This window comes from Triticum aestivum, chromosome 4D (genome assembly GCF_018294505.1).
Source record: "Triticum aestivum cultivar Chinese Spring chromosome 4D, IWGSC CS RefSeq v2.1, whole genome shotgun sequence".
Lineage (NCBI taxonomy): Eukaryota > Viridiplantae > Streptophyta > Magnoliopsida > Poales > Poaceae > Triticum > Triticum aestivum.
The window spans coordinates 511,214,298-511,229,251 of record NC_057805.1 but is presented as its reverse complement, the minus strand read 5'-3'; the positions used below and the strand labels follow the sequence as shown (position 1 = coordinate 511,229,251).

The 14,954-nt window shown below is 45.2% G+C and overlaps 1 protein-coding gene across 1 annotated transcript; it reads left to right on the top strand.

Moving 5' to 3' along the window:
- The first annotated feature begins 3,778 nt into the window (after nucleotides 1-3,778).
- Nucleotides 3,779-6,154, top strand: LOC123099191 (probable apyrase 3). The gene is made up of 6 exons (XM_044521355.1): nucleotides 3,779-4,106; nucleotides 4,203-4,331; nucleotides 4,442-4,498; nucleotides 4,575-4,667; nucleotides 4,995-5,200; nucleotides 5,380-6,154. The coding sequence occupies exons 1-6, from the start codon at nucleotides 3,855-3,857 to the stop codon at nucleotides 6,017-6,019; spliced, it is 1,377 nt and encodes a 458-aa protein (XP_044377290.1). The 5' UTR covers nucleotides 3,779-3,854; the 3' UTR covers nucleotides 6,020-6,154.
- The last annotated feature ends 8,800 nt before the right edge of the window (nucleotides 6,155-14,954 follow it).

Genomic DNA, 14,954 nt, shown 5'->3' with positions numbered 1-14,954 from the left:
GAGGGAGGAGGAGCTCACCAGAGAGGAGGGAGGAGGAGATCACCGGAGAGGAGGGAGGAGGAGATCACCGGAGAGGAGGGAGGAGGAGCTCACCGGAGAGGAGGGAGGAGAAACCGTGAGGGGAGGGGAGGAGAGGAGGGAGGAGGAGGTCGCCGGAGAGGAGGGAGGAGGAGGTCGCCGGAGAGGAGGAGGGGAGTATGGTGGAGGAGAGGAGGGGAGATGGAGTGGAGGAGAGGAGGAGATGGAGTGGAGGAGAGGTGGAGTGGAGGAGAAAAATGAAGAGGTAAGGAGGAGAGGACCCCGCCCAACCATATATACGGCATAGTAATGGCGCACCGTGGGCAGGTGCGCCATTACTTTTTTTTAATTTATTTTGAATTTTGAAGGCAGGAAGATAGTAATGGCGCACCTTGGGCAGGTGCGCCATTACTAACTTTTTTTTTTTGATATAGTTTGAATTTTGAAGGCGGGAAGATAGTAATGGCGCACCATGGGCAGGTGCGCCATTACTGAGTTTGATTTTTTTTAAAAAAATTTGCCTCTCTAGATCTTGAAAGCCCCGTAACTTTTTTTCTGTTAGGTTTTTGAGGATTCTAAAAATCTTCAACAGGGTTCCCCCGGTTGAATTCGGATGTAGCTTTTCGAGTAGATGATTTTTCATATAAAAAACTTTTTCATCGGAGGTCGTATGCAAAAGTTACAGCCATTTTACCCAAACACGACGGCCTTTTGCAAAAAAAAATCAAAATTCATGTTTGTTAATTTTCCTAACAACTAGAACACATAACACATGGGCATCTATTTTTTGAATCTTTTATCATTTTCTTTTATTTTTTAAAAAATCTAAAAGGCGATCGGGGGGTGGTGGTTTGTGTGTGTGAGACGTTAGTAATGACGCACCCTCCCTGGTGCACCATTAATAACCTCACACACACGCAGGCACACCCCGAGCAGACATAGCAATGGCGCACCACGCCTAGGTGCGCCACTACTATGTAGCATAGCATGGCGCACCTAGGTGTGGTGCGCCATTGCTATGTCTGGTGGGGGATGGACCAAAAAAATAGCAATGGCGCACTGCTCATGTGGTGCGTCATTAGTAAAAACATAGCAATGGCACACCTGTTTCTGGTGCGCCATTAATATCCATATTAGCTATAGCCGTTTTCCTAGTAGTGCCAGGGCGACCTGGCAACCAACATAAGAACGCCCACACGTCGTCGAGGAGAGAAGCGCCGTCGAGGTAGCAATCCGGTGTCATCGTCATCACACCTCCGCCAGGGCAACTCCGACTCCACCATCAACGACCACCGATGAAGCCCTCACCATAAACGAGCGTCGAGGCCTGCGCCGAACAACGCCAAACAGTCCACCGCATGCGCCGAAGACCAGGCAGCTCCGACTCTGGCGACGAGCATTCCAGGGGGAAAGCGCTGGACCTGCGCCAAGCCAGCGCCGTAACCGACCACCCGTCTCGTGTCATCGTCACCGCGGAAGCACCTCCTCTGCAGCTCCGACTTCAGGAAAACAAGTGAGGCTCGGCCACCCCTTGAACACGCCGGATGAGACCGACTACCAAAGCTCAGCAGCAACCCAACTCTCATTATAAAATGATATGCATGCTATGCGTTTTCGAGAAAAAATAAATCCCCCTTTGGTGTTATAAACAACGTGGCCGTCTGACAAGCAAAGGCTAATCAAAGAACAGAGAAAACATGAGCATGTTGCGCATGGAGATCTCGATCCGGCCGTCCAGCGACCTCCTTTGTCTTCATGTGTGTGTGTTGGATCTGTGCCACCTACTACCAGGGACCCGATTGCGCACAAGTGCATAGCTGGGGAGCTGATCCAAAACACGACCCCATCTCGGGCTCTTTAAATCCCACTGTCACATACAGCTGTACTCCCCAGTCAGCACTTGCCAGTCACCAGTAGCTAGCTCCCCCTCTCTCTCCAATGGCTCGCGTCGTCGCCGCCGCGCTGCTTCTCCTGTTCCTCCTCCTTGCTTCGTCGTCCGCGGCCTTTGCCGTCACGGTGCTTGGCCGCAAAGGCAGTACCGCGGCGGAGGGGCCCGTGCAGTTTCCGGGGGTGGGCAAGTACACCGTGATCTTCGATGCCGGGAGCACAGGCACGCGCGTGCATGTCTTTAAGTTTGACAACAAGATGGACCTCCTTGAGATCGGCGACGACATCGATCACATACCAAAGAGGCTGGGTGATGCCACGGGCGATGGCCAACCCTGTGCGTGCGGCGCCTAGGTCCAGACGGACGAAATTTAGTACCACCTCATGTATATGTTTTAAATTCGAATTGAGAGCGTAAATTCACGAGAAGAAGCGTATTGTGACGGTGAACCCGACAAAGTCAATCCGTGCTTTATTATTAGGGAAAGATACACGGGCAGGCCATGGCTTTTGTATTATCGTGAGGAAAAGAGAAAAACAGAAAATCAATAAAGAGGAATTAGGCGTACGAGATGTACTCTCGGCTATCAGTTTTCGTGTGCGCGTGTTCATCTTGTTTGATGTGATCGATCCTGAGGGCGAATTTCCAACACGGGCGACGCAAACCGATATTAGATCGGAAAACCAAAAAGAAACACCGATCAAGACGACCGGCGAAAAAGAGAAAAAACCGAATCGGAAAAAGACTCTCTAGGGCAGCCGGTCAACACGACCGGTGGATGAACCGTACGTACGGGCAGCGCGGCCCCCGGCGGCGGTCATGGAGGCGGACCGCCCCGGAGGCGGCGCGGAGCGGAAGCGTTGGGCGGTGGCTAGGGTTTGGATCGATTAGGTTGATACCATGTTAGAAGGGAGAGAGGGATTGATGGAATAGTTGTTGTATTGCTTGGGCCTCATGGGCATATATATAGGAGTACAATGATTAACTTAGAGCACAAGACAAGTCCAAACAAATCCTAGCCTATATCATCTTTTCTAATAATCAATATACTCAACAAGCGCCATAAGCGCCGGTTCCTAGTATTCTTGCAACCTGGCACATACCGTCGTTCCGCCTTGGGCTTAGCCCATTGAACTCTTTCTTTTCTTATATGTCAGTTTTTTTTACCTCACTGGTTTTGCGAATCTTCTAGATGGTTCCACCTTCCTCGTTTCACTAGGAAGGGCCTGAATCCATCGCGCCCCCGTGGCCCTATGGCCATCGGAGACGAGACGGACCAGCGGCGGCATCAGCGTGAGGCAGAGGAACCCTCGGCCTTTTTTTGGGGTATTGTGGATGTTGATACATTTTTCTGATAAATTTGATCAAATTAGAGATACTTTGACTTCAGAGAAAATTGACACGCGGAATAAAAAGGTCTGGAGTATTTCTCAGTCGAATTGGAATTCCATCGTGAGCGTCCAGGATCTAATTTTATATGCTTGTATCGCATATCATTGCCCATCAGTGAGTGGAATCCTACGTAGGCGTAGCCTTATCTTCACAAGTTCTTCTTTAAGATATTATCTTCACACAAGTCTTGCCACACGTGAGTCACATGAACCCACATCGGAAGTGTCGACCACCTTTTCTAATACCTTTTGATGTTATAAACAACGTGGCCGTCTGACAAGCAAAGGCTAATCAAAGAAACAGAGAAAACATGAGCGTGTTGCGCATGGAGATCTCGAGCCGGCCGTCCAGCGATCTGCTTTGTTTTTTAGTGTGTTGGTCTGTGCCACCTACTACCAGGGACCCGATTGTGCAGAAGAGCATAGCTGGGGTGCTGATCGCAGACTCTAATCCCCTCTCGCGCTCTTTAAATCCCACTGTCACTTGCAGCCGAACTCACCACTTCACCAGTCAGCACTTGCGAGTCACCAGTAGCTAGCTCTCCCTCTCCTCCCCAATGGCCCGCGTCGTTGCCGCGGTGCCGCTCCTCCTGTTCCTCCTCCTTGCTTCGTCGTCCGTGGTCTTCGCCGACACGGTGCTCGGCCGCAAAGGCAGTACCATGGTGGAGGGGCCCGTGCAGTTTCCGGGGGTGGGCAAGTACGCCGTGATCTTCGATGCCGGCAGCACAGGCACACGCGTGCACGTCTTCAAGTTTGACAACAAGATGGACCTCCTTGAGATCGGCGACGACGTTGAGGTCTTCGCCAAGGTATGTATGCCTGTAGCACATATGCAAAAGCAAAACTCACAATTACATCGCTAAGCTCAAGCACGAAATGCAATGTTGGTTGTGTTCGTGGTTCAGGTGTCCCCCGGGCTGAGCTCCTTCTCCGGACGGCCGAAGGAGGCTGCAAAGTCCATGATACCACTGCTCGACAAGGCAAACAGCGTTGTGCCTTGGTGGCAGATGAACAGAACTCCCCTTAAACTAGGGGTAATCTATAGTTCTATATACAAGTTTAATTGAAAAATTAGAATTTACTCTTTTAACTCTTTCTTTACTCTGTCTGTGGTAATTAAACACTGATGAGATATATTAAGCAGGCGACGGCTGGGCTGAGGCTTATCGGAGACAAGCCATCGGAGCAGATCCTTCAAGCGGTAATTGTCACTTTACTAATTAGCACTGTAAATATATATGAGCGTTGGTCTTGACCCTCCCTTGGTACAATTACAGGTGAGGGATATCGTCCACACCAAGAGCAAATTCCAGTACAACCCAAAGTGGATCAATGTCCTCGAGGGATCGCAAGAAGGGTCTTACATGTGGGTAAGTCCGCCGCTTCCTTCCAATCTTGTGAACCTTTTCTCTATAACATTTGGTTATATTTTTTGGAGAGCTTCTATATATCCCAGTTGACTGTGATCCGGCTGTTTTTTTAAATTTCTTCTTACAAATATCAAAAGGTATTATTCTAAAAAAAATATTCATCATGCCACAGAAAATATTCATCTAGTATTTCAAATTGTATTGCATGTGTTGAAAGTTAGAAAATATGAAAAATTGCATGTATCATAATTAGACGGTGGTTGATCTCAACTGAGAGATTTTTCTTATTTGATTTATAATTAACAAACCCGACATTTCTGTATGCAGGTTGCTCTGAACTATCTGCTGGATAGATTGGGAGGAGACTACTCGAAGACCGTAGGCGTGATAGATCTTGGTGGCGGTTCGGTCCAAATGGCGTACGCCGTCTCTCCAAACACCGCAGCGAACGCTCCGGCGACGCCTGATGGCAAGGACCCTTATATCACCAAGGAGTACCTCAAGGGAAATGACTACAACGTCTACGTCCACAGGTCATCAACCATGAAGTCAATTAGACACAACAAGAGCAAATGTTTACTAATAATTAATTGAATTCCACACCATTAAGTTCAAACTCACAGAGAGAGTCGGATTATTTATATACTAAACCAGCGACGAGTAATATGGATAGGAGGAAGTAGTACTATTTTCTAACAAATTAAGTTTGCAGCTACCTGTACTACGGCAACTTGGCTGCTCGCGTGGAGATCCTCAAGGCCAAGTCCGGGCCGTTCAGCTCGTGCATGCTGCGCGGATCCACCGGCAACTACACCTACAACGGCGAGGTCTACGACGCTGCGGCGTCGCCGGAAGGGGCGGTGTACACCAAGTGCAGGAAGGAGGTGGCCAAGGCGCTCAAGCTGGACGCGCCGTGCGCGAGCAAGAACTGCACCTTCGGCGGCGTGTGGGGCGGCGGCGGTGGCGCTGGGCAGGCCACTTTATATGCGGCCTCCTTCTTCTACGGCAAGGCCACCCAGGTCGGGTGGGTGAAGAAGGACGCCCCGAGCGCCAAGTCCAGCCCGGGGGCATTCAGGGCGGCGGCCAAGAAGATCTGCCCGCTCAGCCTGGAGGAGGCCAAGGCGGCGTATCCCGGGGTGCGCGAGACGCCCTACATCTGCATGGACCTGGTGTACCAGTACACGCTGCTCGTCTACGGGTTCGGGCTGGCGCCGGCGAGGGAGATCACGCTGGTGGAGAAGGTGAAGCACGGGGAGTACTTCATGGAGGCCGCCTGGCCGCTCGGCGAGGCCATCGAGGCCGTCGCGCCCAAGAAGCGCATCCAACATGATCCACCCGTCAATGTTGCATGATCGCTAGCTTGTACTATGATCCCAGCAGCGCCGTGGCTCCACTGCACAAGCAACATTTCCCTTTTATGTTTTGGATGGAAAACGATTCGTTCCTACACCTATGATGAGTAACTTAAACAACCTAACTTTCCATCATAACTTGCCTGCAGTCTAATCACGTAAGGATTACGTTAGGAAGTTCGTAGGTGTAGCATTACTCTGATCGTTCCATCGTTTTTAGATCATACAGACTGTGTCAATGCGTCGCTCGCGTAGGAAGCACGCGTTGGTAGCCCCAAGTACCGCATGTGCCCGCTTCATCTGCACGGTGTCATTCTCCTCCACACATTCATCTTTTTCCTCCAAACACATCTCTCTCTCCCAAACGAGCCATATCCCACCACAAGCCTTGAATGGGAGCGCATCATGAAGAGAGAGTTCCAACTATGAAGGGAGGAAGTTGCAACCCATGAAAAAATAGCGTGCTATAACAAAATATCGAGACCCTCAAAATATGCAATTACCGTGCTATATCGCACTATAGCGTGCTATTAGCGAGACATTGTATACTGATTTATTTAGCGGTGCATTTGTCAAAACGCTATAGGGTGTTATTACCGTGCATTTACACATTTTGAGGTACCGGTGAGTAATAGCAAAAACATTTGGAAGACGAAGATTCCTCTCAAATTTTAAAATCTTCATGTGGTATTTTCATATAGGAGTTGTGCTAACCAAAGACAAACTCACACGTCCCAACTGGTCTGGAAGTAAAAACGGTTGTTTTTCTAGTCATGATAAGACAATCAAACACCTCTTTAAGGGTGAGAGCATATGCCTTACTATGGTCGCTTGGGCCTTTGGCTATGTATATATTGTGAATATCGATATTTTTAAATCTAAATTTGATCAAACCTTGCAAAATTTGACTTCATCAACACAAATTTAAGACACTGAATAAAGAGAAACGGAGGGAGTACCACTTTCATGGCAGCAAAGCTGCAAAGCTTCTATCGGTCTTGCTCTGGAGCAAAAGCTAGAATGGGGATCTAATCTCTTTGTACCAAAATAAGTGTATCTGGACTTCTGGAGGGAAGCCATCCACGCCCCTAGTACGAGCGATCCAGTACAATGATTGTTGGGCAGTACGCTCTCCTAGCTGTGGGTCGCCATCCCCCGGCGCTAGCTGCTCCCGCTTAATTGCGTGGCCGGGGTCGAGCAGTGGACGGTCGAGGTACCGCGCTACCTGTCGAGCATTGGACGCTTGATCGAAGCCCCAGTGGTGGTAGGCTCCGCTGAGGACGCTGATGGAGCCATGGATGCAGGATCCGGCTTGCGTGCTCCCTCTTCATGCTCCCATCTATGCTTTCACTTCATCCTACGGCTGTTTTTTTTTTTCCTTTTTCTTTTCTAATCTAATCATCTCTCCCCTGATTTTCAGGGGGTGGGGCCGGGCCTTATTTTCTTCCAATCAAATCAAGCCACGTATGCGGAGCACGGATGGGAGCATGGGAAGGGAGCAGACAAGTCTCGTCCATGGATGCAAGGACCGACGCCCCGTCCCGTCCCCATCGGAGCTTAATTTCTTCCCCGGGCGGCGGCGTTATTGGCGGAGGGTGGCCGCGGGTTGAGCTGCAGCGGAGCGATTCTCTTGAGCCTTACCGCTCGGGTTTGCGGGCTCTGTTCCGTGCGCTGGCGATTTGGGCCCTCAAACCGTAAAACCAAAGAAAAGCACTGCGATTTTGACAAATATAACACAAATTCCGAGAATTCAAACACAGTTTTTATGACATTTGAACATAGTTTTCGCGCCACAACTCAAAAGACATCACATCCATCATCACTCATCCATCACAAGATGAAATCTTCACTGCCACCATTGGCACCACCACTTGCCGAACCACCATGCTCACCGAACCTTGGCACCGCATGGCCTCTTTTGGCTAGCCTCCTCCTTTCCAAGATCTCCAACCTTGCTATGTCATTCCATTCTTTGGTGAGCTCATCCATGTCATTTCGATTCATCATCATGGTCTTGTTCTCCTCTTGAAGGAGCTTGGCCATGGCTTTGTTCTCCTCGGCCATGGCTCCTCTCTCCTCAATGGCGGCCTTGCGCATGGTCTCCTCCTTGAGTAGTTGCCACTTATCTTGCTTCTCTTGAGTCTTCTTGTCGGAAAACTCATTTGCCTCCAATGTATTGATCACCAATGCCTCATTGGACTTGACCATGTGATCTAGCTTGTCCCGCAAGCTTGGTGCCTCTGCTTCCCTCTTGATCTTGTCCTTGACCTTCTTGTTTCCACTAGGCTTGTTCTTGTTTCTTGGCCATCATCATCTTCATCATCATTATCCATCTTGGTGAGTGCACCTCTCTTCGGTGGGGATTCATTGTCAATCAAATTCCACTTCTCGCTATCTTGAAGAAGTTTCCGACAATGTTGTAGTTGAAATGACTTGCGACCAGAAGCTTCCATGTCCTTGTACCTTTCTTGCGCAATTTTGTCCTACAAAATGAAAACAATGTCAAATTATGCAACCACTCCCACGGCTACAAATGATTTGCACAACTTGGGACGTGAAAACAAACTCACATAACCGGATTCAATGGTACCACTTGGAGGTGCATTGCGACTTGCTGCAAGCAAGCAGCCCAACGACAACAAAATCGGCTTGATCACGTCTCAATGACCTTGGAGTGACCTAAAGGTGTGTGGCGTCCTGTTGGGTTACTTTGCCATCATGCGCAAGAACTGATCCTCTACCCTTTACCAATATCGCTTGGTGGTTTGGTCAGTGCCGCTGCACTCATCAAGAGGCACCGATTCCCAAGCGCTGATCAAGATTTTATCTTCCAATTGTGTGTAGTTCTTTGATCTTGCGGCGTGATTTTGCTTGCGCTTCATCGAACAACCCCCCCCCCCCCCGGTCAACCTCCTCCACCTCATCTTCTTCCTCACCGTGACCGTGCACGCCATCTCAATGTAACCGTAATATGCGATTGGTGATTGATTGATGTCGATGGTGTTGTCGTCCAACAAGTGCACAAAGTTGGCAGTCGCATCATGCAAACCGGCGCTACAAATTCGCTCAACAAGTGACGAACAAGCACAATGGCGAAAAGTGAAACAACTAGAAGAAATCGAAGCATCATAGCATGCGCCCAGTTCGTCGAACACCTCGGGGGCGGCGGCATCAGCGTCGTCAGCGGGCATCCTCGGGGTAGCTCTAGCCGAGGCAATCGGGGGAGGTGTTGGCGGGGTAGCTCTTGCGGTGGGCTTCTTGCGTTTGACACCCGAAACCTTCCCTTTCTCCGCTGGTGCGGGCCGGACTAGATTCGCAGTGGCGGTGGCCGGCGCGCGTGCCTTCCTAGCGGGGCCTGCCAGAGCGCCGCCCTGAACAACGATGTTGCCCTGCCGCTTGCGTGGTGGAGCCTTGAACGGCGACGGGCGCGACATGGCCGGCGACGAGATCTAACGGAGGGGTTGGCGCGTGGATGACTTCCACGGTGACGGGTGACGGCTGGGAGGTTTCCATGGCGGCGACACAAAGTCGGGGAAGGTGGTCCGGGGCGGGTGGAGGGAGGTCGATGGCGGCGGAGGGAAGGGGAAACGAGAACTGCAGCGGAAATGTCCCTCCCGCCAAATATCGCTACCGATAGGGGTCAAGCTTGGGTCAGCCTCCCACCCCGTGTATCTAAAGGTTGAGGGCGAAGATTTGCCGCGCCCCGCAAACTTTTTCTCAGGCCGCGGTCCGATACGGTATCCGTTCGGGTCACTTTTTTCGTCGAAAACCGTAAACTGACGGTTTTTTTGTGGGTCGGCACGATATAAGAGGTCTGCTAGAGATGCTCTAAAGCCAGTAGTGGTTTGATCGGCTCATAATAAGTCTCCGGCCGCTACTCGCCCTCCGAAATCACTAGTTATGATGTACTCCTAGTTGCCTGAAAATAGCGGCTCACTGGAAATCACACTCTACTGAAAACAAGAGGCATATGAGCCGACTGGCCACGCCAAGCCCGACCCATCTTCACTTAAAAAAAGTTAGCGAATTTATAAAATGTTCATCGATTTCAAAACTTATTCACGACTTTGAAAAATATTCCAGTATTTAAATAATCTTCATGAATTAAAAAAATCACAAAATTATTTATTTATTAGTACAAGGTAATCATGTATATTGTCTCTTATTGAGAGGGTTCCGAAATTGCATCCATGTTTTAGGCAATTTCCACCCGAATAATTTTTCAGATCACGGCACAGATCAACTGTTAGAGATTAAAAGCACGCGCAGGTGCGTGCCCCCTGAGTTTTCGCTGCCATATGACATGTCAAACTTTTGAATAGCCGAATAGAGTAACATGATCCACGTGCATGCCAAAGGAGGAACGAAGTTGATGAGCGAATTGATGGAGACTAAAATTTTAAAATCCACCGAGTGGGTGTATGATCTAATTTTCTATGTGTGCATCCCATATCATTGCCCGATGATGAGCGGAATCCTATGTCTGTGTGGGCTTTTCTCCACAAGCAGTGGCAGACATACCATTGGGGCGAGCAGGGGCTGCCGCCCCGGCTCTCCTGGTGCGGAACATGTTACCCTGGACGAATGAACATAAAAATTATGTGATACTATGTTTTGTACCCATAAGTGCCATAATCGCCGCTCGCTTAGGAAAATGTTGGTGTCGATGTTCAAAGCTGAGGAGTCGGATTTTCTCAAGGAGCCCCAAACCGATGATTTTTCTCCAGCAAACCCGTCTTAGCAGTAAGTTTTTACAACTAGTCCATTTTTCCTTCGAGCAGGGTATATAGCTGTTTGATTAGTTTCTTTTTACTTTGTTTCAACAAGGCTAGAAATTGTGGTCCACCAAGCTGGTCTCCCCGTCTCGTCAGGCAGATGCCACAGACCCTGACTATATATGAGCTCTGCCTGGCTGACAACATTCACACTGCCCTCATATATTGTGACGACATTTTTTTTTTATCAAAAGGGCATCGATGGCGAGGAAATCGCCTTCATCATCGACCAGCTGCGATCATTTTTTCTTTTGGCGATTTCGTTTTTGAAATTTATGAAGAATTTTCCAATTCATGAACATATTTTGAATCAGCACACTTTTTTTGAAAATTGGGAACAGTTTCTGAAACTCACAAACATTTTTTTATATATTTTTGAGAATATTTGTTAAATAATTCTCTACAACTTTTGAAATTTGTGAATTTTTTTTCAAATTAGAGAACATTTTTGAAGAGGCAAACTATTTCCAAAATCATGTATATTTCTTAATTCTCCAAAGTTTGCTTTTCAAAATCCTGAACATTTTATGAAAATCACGAACATTTTCATTTTTAATAATCATGAACATATTTTTAATTCACGGCCATTTTATGATGTCTTGGAAACAATGCAAAGTTCGAAATTATTTAAAATTTTGGATTTTTTAAATCCAAATTATTTGAAAGAAGTCAATTACAAAATGAAAATAAAAGAAAATAGCGGGCTTCCCACCCGCGCACGGGCCGGCCCAAAGTGGGTGGTGGGCGTTACACTCCCCCGTTTTCCGGCGCCACTGCACAAAATAGGAGTTCCCCTCTCCTCCACCGGTTTTGATTTTTTTCCTGTTTTTTTTTCTATTTTTTTGTTTGGTTTTCTTGGGTTTTTTCTTTTGTTTGTTTTCTATTTTTGTCTTTTCGTTTTTATTTTCTACTTTTTAAATTTCTTGATATTTTTTCATTTTCCGTGAACTTATTAGAAAAACACGGAAAAATTCAACAAGCGATTTGTTTTTCCAAATTTGTGATTTTTTTCTCAAATGCGCAACCTTTTTCCAAAGTCGTGGACATTTTTCATACTCATGAAAGTTTTTTTAATACACGGACTTTTTCTAAAATGCATGATATTTTTTCATATTTGTGAACTTTTATTAAATGCACATACTTTTTTTCATATTCTGAGACATTTTTCAAGCTTATGAACTTTTCCGTACTCGTGAACTTTTCCAAATTCGTGAACTTTTCTGAAATGCCTGAACTTTTTTCAAATTCATGAATGATTTTTTAACGCATTTGGTATGTTCTATCGTCATCAAGACCCGACACAGTACTTGCCGCCAGCAGTCATAACACTTGATGATCGGGAGAGACAGGCAACGACGACGATGGTGGTGACGGGCCTATATGTCAATTACGACGGCGGCAGCAAGCGGTGACCGAATTAATGTGGAGCGGAGGAGTGGCAGGTCGTACGGGGTGTCCATGGTGGTGTGTGGTGGCCAGTGGAGGTAAGGACGACTGCGCCGGAGTGGATGCGGTTGAGTGGGAGAGAGAGGCGGCCGCGGGAAGGGGGAAATTATCCTGAGGAGTGACCCTGGTCGAGTAAATATAAGTGGTGGCAACCCGAGGAGTAAATTTTTGAGGAGTTAAAGATGATAAGGGACCGTCTAGCTCCATCTAACTCCTCAAAACAAAAATTTAGGGAGTTAACCAGCTTTGTGTTATTGGCTAGGGATGCTCCAAAACCATGTTATTATGTGGAATTTTCTGGAATACTCATCTCTCCTAATGCTATGTTACAAATATATACAAGTAAAATGTACGTGCGTTGAATTACAAACTTGTTGGTGATTACATCCATGCACGTGCAATTGGAAGCTTGTTGGCTATTTTCATCGATCCACCTTCATGAAAGTGAATAGATTTCTTTCCATCACAGCCTTGCGGTAGATTTTAACTTGATTTCTACGGTAGTGAAAGCAGTCCCTCCAATCATACCTTTTGTTGAGGCTCCAAAGCTTACTATTTGTTTATTCAAAAAAATTGCAATGAATTTGTTTATAGAAATTTGAAAAGGATTGAAAAATAAATCAATTGAGAATAAAAAGTGATAACTAACAAAACTCGTAATCTTGTTTTTTTGGCAAATCAATACCGTAGAGTATTAGACATGAGTACTTCTATTATGCAGCAATATGGCAAACTGTTACAACTCAGTCACAAGTATACCCATACAGTCTTTTATAACCAAATAAACCAAAATCTTGCGGTTGTCTACACAAACAACGTTGTTGCATTGACAACTCCCTCAGATAATTAGATGTGGGCCATGCGTGATGATTATGAAATTCACCACAAGTTTCATGACGCCCCTAGAATCTACTCTCCTTTTCTCGTTGGCCCTCTAGAATCTATTGTTCATGCCCTGCCTACCTCCCTCGAACGATCTTGTCCCACTTTAGCTACATTTCAGTCAGCTGAAATTTCACTTTTAGGTCAGTCGATTTTGTGGCCATTGGATTTTTCTCTGAGATTCGTGCTGCGTTTTTTTTTCTGGCGTATCTAGTTTGTTGTGTGGGCTTTTTCTTTTTTTTCACCGACCCCCTTATTTGGGTCAGTCGATTTCCTTCTGGGCCGAGGCCCATTAACCGCGCGATCCTGCCCTCCTCTCTCTCCCTTCGTATTTTTAATATTTTTTGTTAGTTTGTATGTGCTTTTGCTTTTATTTTCTGTTTCTCTTTGTTAGTTGGTTTTATTTCTATTTTGTGGATATTTTTTGGGATGTTGGGTGAGTGTAATGTACACACATACATAATTTGCAATATGTGCGAAAATTAGACTACTATATGATTATTGTTTGCGTACTAAAAAAGTGAAATTTAAGAGCAAAGTTGTGTGCAAATTTTGCAAACTCTTTTTGTTATTTTTCATGTGTAATAATAATGCTACAAATTCATTCTTCCCTATTTTAATTTATTCATTTTTTTGTTTCTTCTTAAAGGGTAATACTAATGACATAATTTATTCTTTCTTTCAAAAAAATATTATTTTGAATCTGTTTTAATTTCTATTATATATTTTCTCCTTAAAGGGTAATACGTAAGCCACTAATCCATTCTATCTTGAAAACTTTGGTATCTCAGTTTTAGTATTATTTTAGTTCCTTTATTCTTTAATGATGATACCAATGCCACAAATTCGTTTCTTCTTAAGAAACTTCTGTTTTGTGAAAATTACACTAGTATATGCGTATTCCTGCATATTAAAAAAATGCACAACTTCTGCGCAAATTGTTTGCAAAATATTTCATTATTTGTTTTATTATTTTCAGTTTATTTCTTCTTAACGGGAACCAATGACACCAATTCATTGTTCCATAGAAAACTTCACTATTTATTTTTGTTTCATTTTTATATCATTTTCTTTATTCTTTAAGGGTAATACCTATACCTCTAATTCATTCATACTTAGGGTTTTTTTGTGACATTTCACTATTTGTGCTTATTCTGGCATATTATAAAAAAGCGCAATTTCTATTCGAACCGCATGCACAATTTTTTATTGTTTTTTTTACTTTTCTTTCTTCTTAATGGTAATACCGATAGCACTAATTCATTATTTTGATCCGGAGAAGTAGAGACACCATGGATCAAATACCAATGCCACTAATTTGTTCTTTCTTTAGAAAATTTTCTTTTTGCGAAAAATTTAACTATTATGTGTTTATTCTTGCATATTATAACAAATCACAATTTATGTGCAGATTGTGTGCAAATCTTTTCATTATTATTTTAGTTTGTTATATCATTTTCTACCCTATTTAGGGGTAATTTTGCTTCATTTTTTATTTCTGTTTCCTGTTTCTATGAGTTTTTCTTTCTCCCATTTTTGTTCCTTTATTGGTTATTTTTGTTTTTTGTTGGTTTTTGGCTGAGTGTAATTATATACAATCAAGTACTATATAATATGTGCCAAACTTTCATGATTATATGTACACCAAAAATGCGCAACTTTTGTGCAAATTATTTAATAAATTGTTTTATTATTTTCAGTTCCTTTCTTCTTAATGGGAAACCAATGACACTAATTCACTATTTCTTAGAAAACTTAACTATTTATTTTTGTTTAAGTTTTTATTTCATTTTATTTGTTCTTTCAGGTAACAATACTTCTAATTGATTCCT

Coding starts and splice junctions, on each gene's coding strand:
- LOC123099191 (XM_044521355.1), top strand. CDS start 3,855: ATGGCCCGCGTCGTTGCCGCGGTGCCGCTCCTCCTGTTCCTCCTCCTT. Junction 4,107..4,202: donor ACGTTGAGGTCTTCGCCAAG/GTATGTATGCCT, acceptor TTCGTGGTTCAG/GTGTCCCCCGGGCTGAGCTC. Junction 4,332..4,441: donor GAACTCCCCTTAAACTAGGG/GTAATCTATAGT, acceptor TATATTAAGCAG/GCGACGGCTGGGCTGAGGCT.